Source organism: Podarcis muralis, chromosome 7, assembly GCF_964188315.1.
Source record: "Podarcis muralis chromosome 7, rPodMur119.hap1.1, whole genome shotgun sequence".
Lineage (NCBI taxonomy): Eukaryota > Metazoa > Chordata > Lepidosauria > Squamata > Lacertidae > Podarcis > Podarcis muralis.
In genome coordinates this window covers 15,892,755-15,912,049 of record NC_135661.1, presented here as the reverse complement: position 1 = coordinate 15,912,049, position 19,295 = coordinate 15,892,755, and the positions used below count along the sequence as shown (strand labels likewise).

At 50.2% G+C, this 19,295-nt stretch overlaps 1 protein-coding gene across 1 annotated transcript in view; it reads left to right on the top strand.

The window, feature by feature from the left end:
- WNT4 (Wnt family member 4) overlaps positions 1-18,791 on the top strand; it is a 57,667-nt gene extending 38,876 nt beyond the window's left edge. The window contains exons 2-5 of the mRNA XM_028740996.2: positions 7,113-7,348; positions 13,571-13,702; positions 15,348-15,490; positions 17,711-18,791. Of these exons, the coding sequence (XP_028596829.1) occupies positions 7,113-7,348; positions 13,571-13,702; positions 15,348-15,490; positions 17,711-18,178 (979 nt within the window). The 3' untranslated portion in view covers positions 18,179-18,791. The remainder of the gene's footprint in view (positions 1-7,112; positions 7,349-13,570; positions 13,703-15,347; positions 15,491-17,710) is intronic.
- Positions 18,792-19,295: the final 504 nt, after the last annotated feature.

Below are 19,295 nucleotides of genomic sequence, written 5' to 3'. Positions count from 1 at the left end.
CATGAAATCATCTACAAGTGCTTAGGAAAACATCCCCCCCCCCAAAAAAAGGGCTGGTTAAAAAATCAGCACAAACCACAGAAAATACCTTTCCACCCACCTGGAAAAGCCTGCTGAAAAGAACAAACAAATATGTCTTGAAATGCTTCTGCATGTCGTATCTCATCAGAGATACAGGGGCAGCCACGATGAAAGCCCTGCACCGAGTTAATTTGGGAGGGCTTCCAGTCTTGGGGGGGTGGCAGAGGGGACGAAGGAGGGACTCTCCCCTGTCACCTCCTGGGTCTGTAAGGAGCAAGGCAGCCTCTCGAGTAACTTGGGCCTCACACTACATGGGGCCTTCTATTTTTCTGCCCAAATCTTGAGCTTCTCCTGGCGGTGCAGCCTGGCTTGCCCAGTGGTTGAAAGGCCTGACTCTGTGAAGAGAACAGGGAGCCAGGAAAAGCTCAGCCTGGCCTTCAGGAGGGAAGTGGTTTTGAGGGAGCCTCTGGTGATCAGAACGCTGCCCGTGCTGAGGGAGGGTTGTGGCAGCCAGCGCTGGCAGCCAGTGTCCTTCGCTCTGCTGACTTTGGCCGGCTCTCCACCACTTTGGCTTCTCCTAATAGCCCTTGGATACACTGTGACTCCTCAGCCCTGACAGGGCAAGTCCTATCCCTCTCCATTCTGGAGAGACAAAGGACAGCTGTTGAGCTCGGGAGCAGCAGGCTCCCAGGCTGGGGGGGTGGGGTGGGAGGGAGAGGAGGGAATACAGTACCTCCAAGCCCTTGTGTACATCTTGTGTACAGTAGCAGCTAGGGATAAGTGAAATCTCTCCGTTTCGGGTCCCATTCTCCACTGCTAAGTTCCATTCTTTATGTTTCCACGCTGGATTGTGATTAAAAGACGGGGGGGGGGAGGTCCTCACATAAAAATTCGTCAGCAACTCAGTTCGGATTCCTCCTAACGGACACATTTTTGCATGCAAGCTTGAGTAATTATACACGTGTTTTGCAAAGCAATTTTCCCTAATGTAATGGGAGGAATTGAGTGTCATAGTCCTCTGGTTGTTCCATTAGGACAAGTATTTGTGCTTGCCAGGCAGAACAATCCCTTGTGTGCGGTTCTGGGGCTTCTCCTGACTCTCCAGAGCAGATCTGGGGGGATATGTGTGGGGAGGAGAGGGGAGGGGGGGAAGTCCCCACCGCACTAGCAAGAGCCCTAGCTCTGGCCTCTACTAGTGCACCAGTTTAGCTGAATGCGCCCCAATGCATTTTCCAATGCCGTTTTCACTAACATATGCATTTTTACGCACACTTAACTGTTGCTGTCAGAGCTGGCTCCAGGTCCCAGCTCACAGAGGACCAACGCTAGCCGGTAGTAATGTACAAAAGTCTTTATTGAAGTACAGTTTCCATTTTCAATCCGCAGCGCCCCAGCTCTACGTCTTAGAAGCTAGACCGGCGAAGCTCCATCTGAGTCTCCACCCCCTGTACACCAGCTTAAGACTCTAACCTTACTCCACCTCTTCCATCTCTCCTTTCTCCTCTGGGTCCTTCTGCCCCCCGGGGTCTCCTCCTTTCTGGACTCTTCTGACGCTGACCCCCCTGACTCCTCCCCCTCCTTTCGGCGGGCTTTGGGACCTGGCTCCCTATCCGGGCTGCCAACTGCGCCGCCCTCCTGTACATTTGAACTTGGCGCACCTGCCCAGCCTTCCACCTTCCTCTTGACCGTTTCCTCGCTCTCCGATGGAGGCGTGGCCAATCCTGACTCCTCTCCTCCCGCTGGCGGTGAGCCTCCTGGTCCCGATACCTGGGACTCCTCCCCCCTACTGCGCTCTGGTGGGGAAGCTGGTCCTGATTTCCAACTGCTGCTCTCTGAGTCCCCTCTGGTCCCTTCTTCCTGGGGTGTTCCCCTAGGCACCCCCCTTGCTCTGACCATGGGAGCCCCTTTCTGTGAATCTTCCGATTCGCTGGAAAGACTCAGAGACCTCGGACCGCTGTCATCGCTAACATTTCCTTCGGATTCCTCCCCCTCGCTCTCTATTTCCTCCCTTTCCTGTGCCTCTGCTCCTGAGCCCCTGGCAGTTGCCTATATATAATTTGCATGCATTACCTGGCTGGAGAACTGCACTGCAAAGTCTGGAGGTGTGTGCATTTATAAGTGTGCATTTCTTGGTGTGTTGTTTCAGGTAGTGTAAATTCAGTAGCTTCGCTTTTAAATGTGGATGGAATTGAATTTCTTCCTAACCAGCAGAGCGCTGAAAGCGGTGCAGTTTGGAATAGTGTGTGATGCTAAGGAGTGGCATTCTAGGACAGGAGTGTGTCGTGCAGATACACATTCTTTTGCATGCTTCGGGGTGGAACGTAAACGCTACACCTCTTGACTTCTGGGGCCTGCGGGATGTCGGGGGAAGGGATCCTGGCGCCCTCTAGCACCCAAAGAGGTGAAGTACAAGGGGAGCTGGCAAGACCAGCAAAAGAAGCCCTTGAACAGCGATGGACAAGTGCTCAAAGCTGGGTGATGTGTTTGCAAAAGCATCCAGCTCTTGCAACAGCTTTTTGAACTTGAGTTGAGTCAGGCCACTATCCCGTGGCAAGAGGAAGTAGGAAGCTTGGGTCTATTTCTGCTTTGTAAAACGAAGCCCGTGAACTGGGTTGACTAGCCAAGGGCTGAGGTGCCTTTCTCAGCCCGGGGGCCACATCCCTTTCTGCACAACCTTTCAAGGGCCACAAGTCAGTGGTGGGCAGGAGCAGAGGCCCAAAGTGGGTGGAGCCATGGATGCAAATATTATTCTGTACACTAAGCTAGTTTCTAAGGGACGCGGTGGCGCTGTGGGTTAAACCTCAGAGCCTAGGACTTGCCGATCAGAAGGTTCGAATCCCTGCAACGGGGTGAGCTCCCGTTGTTCGGTCCCAGCTCCTGCCAACCTAGCAGTTCAAAAGCACATCAAAGTGCAAGTAGATAAATAGGTACCGCTCCGGTGGGAAGGTAAACGGCGTTTCCATGAGCTGCTCTGGTTCGCCAGAAGCAGCTTAGCCATGCTGGCCACATGACCTGGAAGCTGTACGCCAGCTTCCTCGGCCTATAGAGCAAGATGAGCGCTGCAACCCCAGTCTCATCCACGACTGGACCTAATGGTCAGGGGTACCTTTACCTTTTCCTAAGCTAGTTTCTACACACACTCTTCCTCTCTATCCAGGGAAGCAATAAGTTATTTATTAAAGATTTGTGGTACAAAACAAACAAGTAAACAAGGGAAAGTACATATAGCATCTCCACTTTCAAGCCATAGAGTCTTTTTTCAGTTTGTATACATTCAGTATGAGACACTATTGTCATAGACGTTGGGGGCAAAGGGAGGGGGGAGAAAGAGGGACGGAGAGGGTTGGTGGGAGGGGAATGATATTTTCATTATGAGAGTTGAAGGACACCTTCCAACTAGGCAGAAAACACTCCAGAAGAGTGAAATGCAGAGTTGCAAGAGTGTGTGGCCTGTGGAGACTCTCAAGGGCCAAACAGAGGTTTGGAGGACCACATTTGGCTCCTGCATGTGAGGTTCCCCATCCCTAGATTAAAAGAGTGCCATGATGTTGGTGCCAGTCTTCCTTTTTTATTTCATGACAGAGTCATTTGTTAGGAAGCAGAGCAGCGTGGGCAATTTGCTGGGGAGATTCCTGGCACCCACAAAGCGCTTCACTTCCTGGCTCATGGTGCAATCCCGTTCACAGCTCTTCAGAAGTAAGTCCCATTGAGTTCAGTGGGGTTTACTTCCACGCAAGCAGGGTGCAGGATTGTGGCAGACCTCTCCAGTCAGTACGTCGAAACAGTTACCCAGGGGGGGAAGGCAAGGGTGACCTAATCAGCAAAAGGTCATCCTAGCATCCGGAAGATCCGGGTTCAAGAGCTTGCCCAGCCAAGGTGACGCTGGGCCAGTCATACATTCAGGGCTTCGCCTACCTCTTAGAATTGTTGCGAGGGCAAAATGGGAGGAACTGTGTACGTCAGCTCGAGGTTTTTCAGTGGCATGCGGGGAATGGCAGAATGAAAATGCAATAAAACAATTTGCAACTTTTTATTTGTCAAAAAGAAATGGTCGTGGTTTCACAGCGATCCGCTTCCTTGGTGGGTAGTTATCATAATCTTTGCTTTTAGAACTTCTCTTTCCTTCTTGTGACAGTAACGGTATAAGAGTGGGGAGCTGATGAAATCTTTTTGGGGTGACTGGTCAGGTGCCCATCCCCATGGAGAACTCTTTGCAGAGCCGGCCCTGCTGTTAGGCAAATGCAAGCACTGGGTGTTGGAAGGGGGTGGACAAGCAATAGCATCTTGGTGTCTGAAGTCAGAGGTGTGTGGTCTTTATTCCCTAAGTTAGCCTGCTGGCCTGGGTGCAGTGGAGCAGGCTGTCTCACTGCAAGTCCTGGGGGTAGCATTTAGCTGCCTGTTGAGTCAACTTCTATACAGTGGTACCTTCGTTCTCAAACTTAATCTGTTCTGGAAGTCCATTCCAAAACCAAAGTGTTCCAAAACCAAGGTGCGCTTTCCCATAGAAAGTAATACAAAACAGATTAATCCGTTCCAGACTTTAAAAAAAACAACTCCTAAAACAGCAATTTAACATGAATTTTACTATCTAATGAGACCATTGATCCATAAAATGAAAGCAATAATCAAGGTAAAGGGACTCCTGACCATTAGGTCCAGTCGTGGCTGACTCTGGGGTTGTGGCGCTCATCTCGCTTTACTGGCCGAGGGAGCCAGCGTACAGCTTCCGGGTCATGTGGCCAGCATGACTAAGCTGCTTCTGGTGAACCAGAGCAGCGCACAGAAACGCCATTTACCTTCCCGCCGGAGCGGTACCTATTTATCTACTTGCACTGGCGTGCTTTCGAACTGCTAGGTTGTCAGGAGCAGGGACCGAGCAATGGGAGCTCACCCCAGTTGCGGGGATTCGAACTGCTGACCTTCTGATCGGCAAGCCCTAGGCTCTGTGGTTTAACCCACAGCGCCACCCACGTCCCAATAATCAATGTACTGTACTATAAAATAGATAAGACAGTATTGTAGATGATAAAATTAAAATTAAAAAATTTTCTTACCTGTACTGATGATAGTCATTGTTTGGATGGGGGGGCGTTTATCCATTTCCGCAGTCACACAATCAGTCAGAAGCTCAACTGGGTTCCACACAGTCACAAAAACAAATTAACTGAAAAAGCCTCAAAAACAAAAATGCAAAATAAATAGCAAAAGCGCAAAACTTAATCCATTCTGGAAATCCGTTTGACTTTTGAAATGTTCGAAAACCAAAGCGCAGCTTCTGAGTGGTGCAGGCACATCAGACATTCGGCTTCTAAGGAACATTTGAAAACTGGAACACTTACTTCCGAGTTTTCAACGTTTGGGAACCAAGGCGTTTGAGAACCAAAGTACCACTGTGCATGTATTTGCAGTGGGGAAAGGCTGTATCTCAGCAGCAGGGCCCCTAGGTTCAATCCCTGGCATCTCTAGCTGGGCTGGGTGAGGCCCCTGCCCAAAACCTTGGAGTGCCACTGCCAGTCAGTGTAGGCATTACTGGACTAGATGGACTAACAGGATGACTCCGTCTAAGGCAGCTTCCTATGTTCTTTCACACTAAGCAGCAAAATGTGAGCTGGCTGCATGGCTGCACACACCTCATATATTTCAATCACACTTAGAGCGCATCATTTCCCCCAGAGAATCCTGGGAACTGTAGTTTGATCAGAGTGCTGGGGGTGGTAGCTCTGTGTGGGGTAAACTACAGTTCCCAGGATTCTTTAGACAATGTGATGTATGTGACTCACTTTTATTTTAACCTTTTCAAAGCTGGCGGAGGCATCTTCTTTTCACTAAGCGTTTGGAGACAGGGTCAGAGATGGAGTAGCCACGGCGGCTGTTTCGTTTTCCTGCTGCTGTTTTGTGGGTTTTTCTTTTTTCTTTTCTTTTCATGGGTATTTCCAATGTATTTTACCAGAGTGTTGAATGATCTTATGTGGCTAGCCACCATGGGGAGCTCTTTGAGCAAAATATGGGTGGTATATTAAAGAGAATGAAGTTGTTTGGACAAGAGTTGGGGGCCAAAGCAGATGTGACGTTATGGGTGCCTTTGCATTTAACGTGCAAGTTTTTTTTTGGGGGGGGAATGCAAAAGAGCATCAGATGAGGCAGAGGATATAATGATAATTATCAGAATCACAACAGATATGGAAGGGAGAAATGGGGGTTTCTCCCCACAAAGAAAGGAAGATAAGGGATTTTCATCAGGATTGCAGCAATGGTTATGTACCCCTCCTGTCTGTTGCGATTCTGATCATTATTGCTAGAACTCCCTTTGTCAGAATGGGTACCTCCATCCCATGGGCCCATCTTGGAAAGCCCTGAGGCCATTTGCCAGAAACCACAAACCTCTCCTGCCCATCAGCTGACTTGGTTTGTGATGCCATTTGATGGGTAGGAGGGGAAGGTTAAACCCTGCAGTGGATGTGTGCACCTTTTCCCCTTAGGGAACAGATGGGGCACGCAGCCAACACATCAGGATTTAACCCCTTTTTTGCTCAACACCTGATGGGCCGGGGTTTGAATCCTGCTCAGTTTCGCAAGATTCCATGCAAAAACAAAAAAAAACCTTGAGGACTTCAGAGCACAAATGTCATTTGGGGCATCAGTTGATTGACAGCTGAGCAGCCTCACCCACTTGTCAAATTTGGCCTCAGGAGACCGATCCTGATATGCTCCTGGCCTGTGCAGCTGAAAAGGTTCTCTTCCCCCGCTTCAGAGTATATATATCCCACGCCTCCATGAAGATTACTGGGGTTTGTGCTAGATGATCCCTGGGGTGCCCTTCCAGTTCTGTGATTCTGTGATTCCAGGGATCAGACCTGAGACCTTCTGTAGGCAAAGCCATTGGGCCACAGCAATGGAGGAAAGGGTTAAATGATCTTTACACACCTGCTGCTATTTGCATTTCTTAAAACCTGCATGCTCAGTGCAAAAAAATAATATGCAATGGTCCTTGGCTACTGGGTTGGCTGTTAGGTGACCGGGATCCACTGCTCACTTCATTGTTGTCCTTCTTCCTCCTCCCTTCTCTCCCCATCCCCATATCGTCCTAGCAGATATTTGGCAAAGCTGTCTTCTGTGGGAAGTATCTCTGAGGAAGAGACCTGCGAGAAGCTGAAGGGTCTGATCCAGCGGCAGGTGCAGATGTGCAAGAGGAACTTGGAGGTCATGGACTCGGTGCGCCGGGGGGCACAGCTGGCCATTGAGGAGTGCCAGTTCCAGTTCCGCAACCGCCGTTGGAACTGCTCCATGCTGGACAGCCTGCCAGTCTTTGGGAAAGTGGTGACACAAGGTGAGGTGGCCTGTCCCCCCTTTTGGTGCATTGGGCCACATGCAGAAGGTTCCCTGGGTAGTGGGAGGACCATAGCTCGGTGATAGAGCCTCCCCTTTGCATGCAGAAAGTCCTGGGTTCAGTCCCCAGGCTGGGAGATACCCCTGTTCGACAACCCTGGAGAGCTGTTGCAAGTCGGTGAGCTAGATGGGCCCGATGGTCTGCCTTGGGGTGAGGCGTCTCCCTATTTAAGCAAGCTTTTCTCAGAATCATGAGGACTGGCGTCTTGGCATTTTATTAACAGAAGGGCCATGGCACATTTGTAAAAACACCTGCTTTGCTTGCAGTGGCTCCCAGATTCAATCCCTGTTGTTTCCAGGTAGAACTGGAAATTTCCCCTGCCAGAAACCTTGGCGAGCGGCAGTCCGTCAGTGTGGAAAATACAAAACAGCTGGACCAATGGTAGGCCTGGGCGATACATCAATATATCGTCCAGGACCAGTACGAGGAGCAGACCACGATGTCGGTTTCACTCAGCAGTACAGTGGTACCTCGGGTTAAGTAGTTAATTCGTTCCGGAGGTCCGTTCTTAACCTGAAACTGTTCTTAACCTGAAGCACCACTTTAGCTAATGGGGCCTCCCGCTGCTGCCACGCTGCCGGAGCACGATTTCTGTTCTTATCCTGAAGCAAAGTTCTTAACCCGAGGTAATATTTCTGGGTTAGCAGAGTCTGTAACCTGAAGCGTCTGTAACCTGAAGCATATGTAACCCGAGGTACCACTGTATATCGCTGGGGAAATCACCACCTCTCCCAATTCCCTGTGCTAACAGTGTCTGCGAGAGCTCCTTCCTCCAGCAGCACTGCTAGCAGAGGGACTCAGAAGTGGCGGCAGTTTCAGCAGCGATATATCGCTGAGTGAAACCACCGTCACACTCTGCCGTCATACGACGGAGAGGGAGAAACAAGCTGTATCGGTGAGGCGCTGATACAGCTTGTTCCTCCCTCTGTATCTTTAAACTGCTCAGCTGTGGAGTGTGCAGCTGCCCTTGCCTCAGCTGAGCAGTTAAAGGAGCCCCCAGCCCTGCGCTGGTTCCCACAAACTGCAGGGTGGGGGCTCTGTGAAACTGCTAAATTGGGGGGGAATGTGGTTGCTGCTCCTCACAGTGAGCAGTTAAAGGAGCCCTGATGCTCTTGCAGCTCACACGTAAGCAGCGAGAGCACTGGGGCTATCTCAGCTGGGGTGGGGACCTTCCCTCCCTCCAGCTGAGCAGTGCAAACAAACTGCATTTGTCCCAGGCTGCAAGCCTGGGTAAAACTGCCTTGAGGTGAGAACTAGGGCAGTTTCATCTGGTGTGTCTCGGGCAGAGGCCCATGCACCTTGTTTTTTCAACATTGCAGTATATCGCCAAACTGGTGGTGCACTGCAGTGTTGAAAAGCTGATACCCCCCAGCCCTAAGCAATGGTCTAACTCGAGCAGCAGCTATCCTATCTTATAGAAGCAGGTTGATTAGGAAAGATGCAGACATCTGGGACATAGCAAGATTGGGGGGAAAGTTTATACGTATATAAACCAGACCTTCTATAAAGGCTTTCAGGGCCAAAGCGCCACGCCCCCCCACCCTGGCCTTCAAGGTGGTGATTCAGTTAAAATCATTTTTTTTAATAAATAAATAAATAATGCAATTCAATGCGTAGGATATGTAACTGACCGGCCAGCCTAGCATTATGCATTACAAAGGTGTGTTTTTTAAAATTTATTTAATCATTTTTTCAGTACAAACAGCAACCACAAAAACCACATACAACAAAAACCACAATAACACTAATAACACAATTTAACAATTCAGATTTGAGTTCTGATATACCTATAACTAAACCTTTCTGACAATATTTCCCCACCTCCTCCCCCTACTTCCCACCACTTCCCGCCTTATCGCTTAAGTATTCCTTCCAGATTCCTTCATATTTATTCATTCTTAATTTGCGTCGATATGCAGTTCGTTCGTATGTAACTAGTCTGTCCATATTGTCAATCCATGTGCTCAATGGGATCTTTTTGCGGCTCTTCCAATTCATCAAAACAAGTTTCTTTGCTTCTAACATGGCACGGTACATCCATTTTTTTTTACCCCTTGTAATCTCCCACATTTTCGGTATATAATTTAGAATTAAATTCAAATCCCCCAAATAATTTCTTTTTATTACTCTTGCTATATATATCCTCACCTCGCACCAAAATGATCTTATCATCGGGCAGTTAATCATCATATGTACTAAGTTTGCCTTTTTACTTCCACATCTCCAGCAGCTTTCTGCATTTGTTCTTTCCTTCTGGCAAAGTTTTGCTGGAGTCCTATGCATTACAAAGTTGAAGATAGGCAGGATTATTATCCAAGCATCTCCGGCCATGGGGCGCAGGTGGCACTGTGGGTAAAAGCCTCAGCGCCTAGGGCTTGCCAATCGAAAGGTCGGCGGTTCAAATCCCCGCGGCGGGGTGCGCTCCCGTTGTTCAGTCCCAGCGCCTGCCAACCTAGCAGTTCGAAAGCACCCCCGGGTGCAAGTAGATAAATAGGGACCGCTTACTAGCGGGAAGGTAAACAGCGTTTCCGTGTGCGGCTCTGGCTCGCCAGAGCAGCGATGTCACGCTGGCCACGTGACCCGGAAGTGTCTGCGGACAGCGCTGGCCCCCGGCCTCTTGAGTGAGATGGGCACACAACCCTAGAGTCTGTCAAGACTGGCCCGTACAGGCAGGGGTACCTTTACCTTTACCTTATCTCCGGCCATTGTCCCTGCTGAATGAGGCTGGTGGGAATTGGAGTCCAGCAACACATGCGGGGCCACAAGGTAGCGCCTCCCTACCCCACCCCCGCTCAGGAGTCTCATAGCTCAGGTGCGCTAGATATAGCAGCCAAGCAGGGTCCTCTGGGAAAGGGGCTCACAAGTGGGGCACGAAGGCGGCAGACTCCTCCTGTCGCTTGTTTGCAGCACTCTGGATTCCAAGGTAGATTGCACCTGGATGTGGAGGTTCTGTTTCACCGGCACAGCTGATAGGTACCAAATCAGACCGTTCATCCTCCCATGAATTTGTACAAGGGTTCAAATGTCCAGGATTAAGGTCTGGGATTGGTTTGGAGGCATCCTTCAGGTGCTCAGTTATATACACACACCACAAACACAAAAAACAACCCAGAGGCCTCTGCCCTTCTCTGTGAAGTGCCCCCCACCTTACAGCTACCCACCCACACTCAGGTTGCCATCCTCGCCACTGCTGCGCCTCCTCATTTAACTTTCCTCCGGCCGTCTTCAGAGCAGGGCTGCAGATTTGTGCTTGCAAAGGTTTCGCCCTGGAAATGCCAGAAATACCAGCGAGTGAAGTCGTCTCCCTCTCGGGCGGCCACAGAGCGAAACCCACGGATGCTAGGCCTGCTATTAACCTCGATTAACTCGGAGGTCGCTCGGTTGCTTTGAGTCTCTGGTGCCTGAGCCGTCCTGACCGCCGGGACGTTTTATTTCTCTGCGCCCACCCCCCTTCCCAGACACCCCACTCTCCTGTTGAGGCTCTGGGATTGGGGAGTGTGTGTGTGTGTGTGTGTGTGTGTGTGTGTGTGTGTGTGTGTGTTCAAGGGCATTTGTGTCCTTCCCTGCTGGCTGTTTGGGGCTGTGAGAATGGAGCAAAGGCCTCTCAGTAGGGCCTGTGCCAGGATCTTCCAAGACAGAAGGGTCTGTTCCAGTCTAACCACCCCTTGGCAGGGACGGAGTGTTGCAAGACATAATTGAGAACTGCTAAACCAATATTCCTCTTTCGTTAACTCCACCCGCATGCACCTACCCACATGAGGGTGGCTGGGGCGAGGGGGGGGAGGTAGCGAGAAGAACACACACAGCCACCAACATAGCTTCACCTCTTCTTCTTCTCTTCCCCCACCCCCTGCTTTTGCAGAGTTGCAGAGAGAAAGCAATAAGAAGAGTTCTCAGCCTGGCTTGGTAGATGTTCCCAGCCTGGGAGCAGAGCAGAAAGAGTATTAGAGAGGAGTTTGGACTCTACTGAGAGGAGTTTCGGACGGGGGGGTGTTTAATTTTCCTTGCTAGGCTTTAATTGGAACCGCACGGGTTCAAATACTGACTCAGCAAGTAAGCATACAGGCTGGGTCTGGAACCATGGTAGAGAAGGAAAGGTTTAAGACACGGGTAGGCAAACTAAGGCCGGGGGCCGGATGCGACCCATTCGCCTTATCGATCCGGCCCGCGGACTGTCCGGGAATCAGCGTGTTTTTACATGAGTAGAATGTGTGCTTTTATTTAAAATGCATCTCTGGGTTATTTGTGGGGCATAGGAATTTGTTCATTTCCCCCCCCCCCAATATAATCCGGCCCACTACAAGGTCTGAGGGTCAGTGGACCAGCCCCCAGCTGAAAAAGTTTGCTGGCCCCTGGTTTAAGAGTTAGCAAGGAATAGAGTTAGGAACTGTCAGAACACTCGTTTCCCAAAGTGGTCGGCATTGCCTGCCCCCCCCCCACACCCCCGGTCAATGGGACTGTGCCAGGAGTGAATGCAGACCTAGGGTTCGAAAAGGAGCTGGCATGAAAAAGCAGCTCACGCGGTATTGTTGTTGACATCCGTCTGTCTTGAAGAAGAAGAGGAGGAGGAGTTTGGATTTGATATCCCGCTTTATCACCACCCGAAGGAGTCTCAAAGAGGCTAACATTCTCCTTTCCCTTCCTCCCCCACAACAAACACTCTGTGAGGTGAGTGGGGCTGAGAGACTTCAGAGAAGTGTGACTAGCCCAAGGTCACCCAGCAGCTGCATGTGGAGGAGCGGGGAAGCGAACCCGGTTCACCAGATTATGAGACTACCTCTCTTAACCACTACACCACACTGGCTTGTGGTGTAGAGACAATGGAGTGCGCCTCTTTGGGTGAAGTCAAACTGCTGTGTTAGCAACATCGAAGTTTCCCTTCTCCTAGATGAGCTACCTTCCTAGGTTGATGAGCCCAGCTGCCCCTAGTTCACAAGGGATGCTGCAATACTAATGAATGAACTATGAGCCTTAGAAATAAAGAGTTCACTTCCTTTGCCAGTGAGGAACCTCTGTATATGAATATTCCACAATACAACTGCATTTTGAGGCTGCTGCTTCGTTGCTAAATAATTTGTGTGCAGGTGCAGAGTTTCACTTTTTTTTATAGTGTCGGAAGAAAAAATTCCACCACCACCATTTCCCTCCTTCGAAGATATAAAAGCAAAATGATTTGATGATTAATAGAAGCTGGTCATATACTGATATTTGTTGACTTTGTTTTATTTGCCTTCCTAAGAATTTGGGGCCCGTGGCAAGCCCTGTTTATGGAAGTTTTAAAAGTTTGATGTTTTATCATGTTTTTAATATTCTGTTAGGAGCCATCCAGAGTGGCTGGGGAAACCCAGCCAGATGGGCAGGGTATAAATTTATTATTGTTGTTGTTGTTGTTATTATTATTATTATTATGTTTGCTCATTAAGGGGCCAATGGACTCAGAGGTTTGGGTAGTGTTGCCTTTTTGTGCAGACTGAAGTTCTAGTGCCTTTTAGGAACAATTCACCTGATGATGGTCTTCCTTGCACAGAGATGCAGTCCATGGGTAAAACTGAGGTTAAGTAAATAAATAAACCTCAGTTTTACCCACAGACTGCATCTCTGTGCATCTCCATTCCTCGCCATGCTTTGTTTTGTTTTCAGAAGGGGGCTGTGGATCTTTCTCCCAACAGCAGCAATGCAAAGATGAACAGCAAGCAGAGAGAGAAGCAGATAAACAAGCAGGTTTTGTGCAGAACTGCTTTCGCCAGCTTGCTGTCCTCCAGATGTTCTGGTCTACAGCTCCTATCAATACGACACATCTGGAGGGCACCAGGTTGGTGACGGGCTTGTACAGAGGAATGAGCCATTTGGCCAGATCCGTGTAACGTGTAGGTTTGTCCCCTAAAACACTGCTGAGTTCCACTCACCCAAGCACAGGTTATGCACTAACTCATGCCTCTTTTGGGGGTTGGACTAGATTAGGTTTCCTCAACCTCAGCCCTCCAGATGTTTCTGGCCTACAGCTCCCATGATCCCTAGCTAGCAGAACCAGTGGTCAGGGATGATGAGAACTGTAGTCTCAAAACTCTGGAGGACCGAGTTTGAGGAAGCCTGGACTAGATGATAGCTTGGGTCCCTTTTCAACGCCACAGTTCTATTCTTCTTCTCTGCTTTCTCCACCAGGGACACGGGAGGCCGCCTTTGTGTATGCAATTTCCTCTGCTGGTGTTGCCTTTGCCGTGACGAGGGCATGCAGCAGCGGGGAACTCGACAAATGCGGGTGCGACCGCACAGTCCATGGGGTCAGCCCTCAGGGTAAGTACATGAGTGGGAGTTCAAGGTGTGGCGGTAGGACCACTGAAGTGATGGGCGGCCAACAGCCCTCCAGAGCACGGACGTCAGGACATTTTCCGCTCTGCGCCAAGTTTGTCGCATGTGGCACTGTTTCCATTCCACCCAAAGTTGCGTTGTTTGCTGTGCTGTCTGCTGTGCCCAAATCGCGTATTTTATGTAACTGCTTATGCAAATGGTGTTGCTGTTGTGCTACTCCACCCCAATCCCTGTATGTGCAAAGGAACGGCAATTATGCGTCATTTTGCAGACTGAAAGCAACAGCAGCAGCAGATGCTGGCTATTGTTCACTCGATTTACAGTGGTACCTCTGGTTAAGTACTTAATTCGTTCCGGAGGTCTGTTCTTAACCTGAAACTGTTCTTAGCCTGAAGCACCACTTTAGCTAATGGGGCCTCCCGCTACTGCCACGCCACCGGAGCATGATTTCTGTTCCCATCCTGAAGCAAAGTTCTTAACCCGAGGTACTATTTCTGGGTTAGCGGAGTCTGTAACCTGAAGTGTCTGTAACCCAAGGTACCACTGTATTTCCTTCTGCATATGGGACAAAATAAGCAAACGTTGGCAATTTCTGCCCCCATTGCCACCTCCACTGGAATTCTCCAACTTCCCTGCTCCAGTTGTCACTGGACTACAACTCCCATCTGTCCTCACCACTGACTATGCTGGCTAGACCTGGTGGGAGTTGGAATTCCAGGATATCTGCAATGCACTCTATGTGGGGCTACCTTTGAAGGTGACTCGGAAACTACAAGTAATCCAGAATGTGGCAGCTAGGACCCTATAACACTGGTCCTAAAAGAACTACATTGGCTCCCAATATGTTTCCAAGCACAATTCAAAGTGTTGGTGCTGACCTTTAAATCCCTAAACGGCCTCAGCCCAGTATACCTGAAGGAGGGTCTCCACCCCAATCATTCAGCCCGAACATGGAGGTCCATCTCCGAGGGCCTTCTGGCTGTTCCCTCACTGTGAGGTTACAGCGAACCAAGTAGAGGGCCTTCTCGGTAGTGGCGCCCACCCTGTGGGGAACACCTTCCCGTCAGATGTCAAGGAGATAAACAACGATATGACTTTTTAGAAGACATCTGAAGGCAACCCTGAATAGGGAAGTTTTTAATGTTTGATGTTTTATTGTGTTTTTGTATTTTGCTGGAAGCCACCCAGAGTGGCTGGGGCAACACAGTCAGATCAGCAGCATGTAAATGATAAATTTATCATCGTCATCTGGAAGGCCACTGTTGGTGTAGATGAGCTTTTCTCAAACTTGGTTCCCCAGCTGTTGATGGACTGCAACCTCCATCACCCCTAGGCATGCAAGGCATGTCACAATTCAAGGACACATTCAAGACAGGCAAAAGCGTCAAGGTGTGCACAGAGCAAAACTCTGTCTCCTGAAGACAGGAGGTGTTGCCTGGGGGAGTCCTGAGGGCCAGATAGAGGCCTGGGGGGCACATTTGAGTTTCCCCACCCCTGCCCTGTAGCCTCCCATAGGTGAAAGAGGGAGGGAGTCCCTCTCTTGCCATTGGGCTGTAGCACTGTGGAATGAGTCATGCTGTCCTCCCCACATAAGTGCTGCCCTTTGTTTTCCTTCGCCTCCTTGCTCCAGGCTTCCAGTGGTCCGGCTGTTCCGACAACATTGCCTACGGAGTGGCCTTCTCTCAGTCCTTCGTTGACGTCAGGGAGAGGAGCAAAGGGGCTTCCTCCAGCAGGGCGCTCATGAACCTTCATAACAACGAAGCCGGGAGGAAGGTAAGAGCAGAAGGCTTGTGCATCTTGCTTCCCGGGGCTGCCACACACTGCTTCCTGCGCTTGCTGGCTTTTGGAAGAGAACAAGTTTCTAGCCCTTAAACCTGCAGAGAGAAACTTGAATGTGTGGGAAACAGCTGGTCAAGACTTTCGGACGACAGAGGAGGAATGAGCACTCTGCGCTGCCCTCCTCTGTGAGTTTGAATCATCTCTTCTTTTTCTGGGCCCCAAAGCTTTCCAGCCAGCAATGGCTGATGGGAATTGTAGTCCAACACATAGGCAGGGCATCAGGTCGCTTAAGACTGCGTTGCCCTACCATGTCTCTCATGGCCAAGTGAACAATGCAACGTTTAAAAAAGCTTGCAGAACTGGCAAAAAAACTAAAATAGCTGCCATGTTTGGGGGGGGGGTGTCTTCTGTCTTTCCGTGGAGAAGCATTAGCAGATGTGGACTAACTTTTACTCTCAGTACATTTGGTACCATCAGCTGGAGCTTGGGGTGTCTGGGGACTGGAATAGATATACACCCAATGCCTGAGCCAAAAATCCACTGATATCTGTAATCAATAAAGTTGTGGCCCTTTCTATTCCAGAACATTGTCTGCTTAAATTTATTAATCAGACACGCTGTGGGTTAAACCACAGAGCCTAGGACTTGCCAATCAGAAGGTCAGCGGTTCGAATCCCCGCGACGGGGTGAGCTCCTGTTGCTCGGTCCCTGCTCCTGCCAAACTAGCAGTTTGAAAGCATGTCAAAGTACAAGTAGATAAATAGGTACCACTCCGGCGGGAAGGTAAAAGATGTCTTCGTGCGCTGCTCTGGTTCGCCAGAAGCGGCTTAGTCATGCTGGCCACATGACCCGGAAGCTGTACGTCGGCTTCTTCGGCCAATAAAGCGAGATGAGCGCTGCAACCCCAGAGTCGGTCACAACAGGACCTAATGATCAGGGGTCCCTTTACCTTACCGGTGTGTCGGGTATGCCACTGCGACTGGGCCTCAAACAAACATACAAACAAGTTTCATGTTGAGTTCCCCCACTCCCCCCCCCCCCAGAAAATAAGCACTTCCCCCATCCCACTCCCACTGACATATGGGTAGTGGGTGTCACCTGCCTCGAAATCCTAAAGTGTTTGCAGTTTATGAATCTCTTTCCATGAAATATCTTGAAGCCATTTCACACAAACACGAAAAACCCATTAGCAATAAAAACAGTTTCATATATCATTTAAAACGACAACAACAAGACAGTTGAGAACATAAGAAGAGCCTGTTGGATCCAGCCAAAGGCCCAACTAGTCAGGCATCGTCTTCTCAAAGTGGCCAACCAAGTGCCCTTGATAGGAATCTCGCAAGCAGGATCTGAGCACAACAGCACTAACTGCCTAACTGCAATTCCCGGCAACTGGTATTCAGCGGAGGTTGATGATAGCCAATTTAATAATAGTAATAATTTTAATATATATAACCCGCCTAACTGGCTGGGTTTCCCTAGCCACTCTGGGTGGCTTACAGCACATTGCGACTAGCAGCCATTGCTAGCCTTGCCCTCCATGAATTTGTCTAATCCTCTCTTGATCCAAACTGGTGGTCATCACTGCCACCTGCAGGAGCAGGTTCTGCCGTTGAACCATTCACTGAATGAACCTGCCCTGAATCTCTCAACATTCAGCTTCACTGGCTAGCCATGCCGCCTTGGAATAAGGTAAAGGTAAAGGTACCCCTGCCCGTACGGGCCAGTCTTGCCAGACTCTAGGGTTGTGCGCTCATCTCACTCTATAGGCAGGGAGCCAGCGCTGTCCGCAGACACTTCCGGGTCACGTGGCCAGCGTGACAAGCTGCATCTGGCGAGCCAGCACAGCACACACGGAACGCTGTTTACCTTCCCGCTAGTAAGTGGTCCCTATTTATCTACTTGCACCCGGGGGTGCTTTCGAACTGCAAGGTTGGCAGGCGCTGGGACCGAATGACGGGAGCACACCCCACTGCGGGGATTCGAACCGCCGACCATGCGATCGGCAAGTCCTAGGCGCTGAGGTTTTACCCACAGCACCACCCGCGTCCCTGCCGCCTTGGAATAAGATGTCACAAATGTCGGTCACGTCCTCATTGTCACCGTTTGCAGCTTTGTTGTTTGTGTCTTGTTCTATTGGGGGAGGATTAAAGAACGAAAGGAAAAAAGGAACGTGTTTGTAAGTAAACGAATTTCTGCTCCTTCCCCACCCAGGCCATCCTGAACCACATGCGGGTGGAGTGCAAGTGCCACGGTGTGTCCGGCTCGTGCGAGGTGAAGACCTGCTGGAAGGCCATGCCCCCCTTCCGCAAGGTGGGTAACGTGCTGAAGGAGAAGTTTGACGGGGCCACGGAGGTCGAGCAGCGGAAGGTGGGCTCCACCAAGGTGCTAGTCCCCAAGAACTCCCAGTTCAAGCCCCACACGGACGAGGACCTGGTCTACCTGGACTCCAGCCCCGACTTCTGCGAGCACGACTTGAGGAACGGCGTCCTGGGCACCAGCGGCAGGCACTGCAACAAGACTTCCAAGGCCATCGACGGCTGCGAGCTGATGTGCTGCGGCCGAGGCTTCCACACGGACGAGGTGGAGGTGGTGGAGCGGTGCAGCTGCAAGTTCCACTGGTGTTGCTTTGTCAAGTGTAAACAGTGCCACCGCGTGGCAGAGATGCACACCTGCCGGTGACATGGGCAGAGCAGACTCGGTGGCCAGAGCAGGGCCCAGAGACCGCTTCGGGGTTGCCCCGCTTGGGAGACGCTTCAAAGGGAAACAGATTTTTTTTTTAAGGAAAAATATTTAAAAGTTCCAAAACGGATTGTCTTTTTTTATTTTTCAAAGTCGTCCTTGTCCTCTTTGGCCGGCTGTATTTATTGCCCAGAACCAGAAACCTTTCCTCCTGGCTTTGGGGGGGGGGGCGATGTTGTGGGACAGGGGTTTGCTCTGCTCCATGGAGCTGGGGGGAAAAGTGTGCCCCCCCACCTGCATCACCCGGAGACCCTCCTGCCTCCACCTACAGACCTAAAATGGAAAGGAAAGGTCACACCTGGAACAAATCGCCCTTTGCAACGATGAATGTTTGAGACTAGTGGCTGATCCTGGAAAGGGAGGGGGGGCAATTAAAAAAGAAAGAAAATGTGGTGTAATGGAGCGATTTTGGATGCAACTGCTTTTCCACCAGGAAGACGTTGGGGTTGGGTTGGGGGGCGTCTGAGGCAGATCATCTAAAGGGCAACGTCCCCCTTCCTTCCTGCATCTCCCCACATAATAAACGCGGGGTGCAATCTGCCAAGACATCTTCCAGGACACGTCTCGTCAAAATGAACTCTTGCATCACTGTGGGTCACTTTTGTGGGGTTTGTGCAGAATGAGGTTCACGACCTGTGTCTCTCCCTCTCTCTCTGCCAAAGTAATTTCCCAAAAAATCACAAGCCCTTGTAGCACTGTTCAAAACTCCCATTGTTCTAGGCGCACTTTGCGACAGGGAATTTCATTAGCGCAAGCAGTTTCTGAGCGCTGGGCGCTGTACTGTGCCTAAGATTTCAGATTAAAACTGCAAAGTAGAAGGAAAGGAGGACCTTTTCCTGCCTCCCCACTTCCAGCTACTCTCTGAAGACTGGAGAAGAGACCCTCTTAAGAATATTAGGGGGATGGGCAGGGGAAGGACCAGACCATGTGAAAAATGAACCTAATATTTTAGCTGCAGTTCATTCATTTTCAGCTTTGTATTCTTGCTATAAAAAAGTGCACCTAGACATTGTTGCGCCCATAACCTAGGTGCAAGGTGCCATTAAGCTCCTAGCTT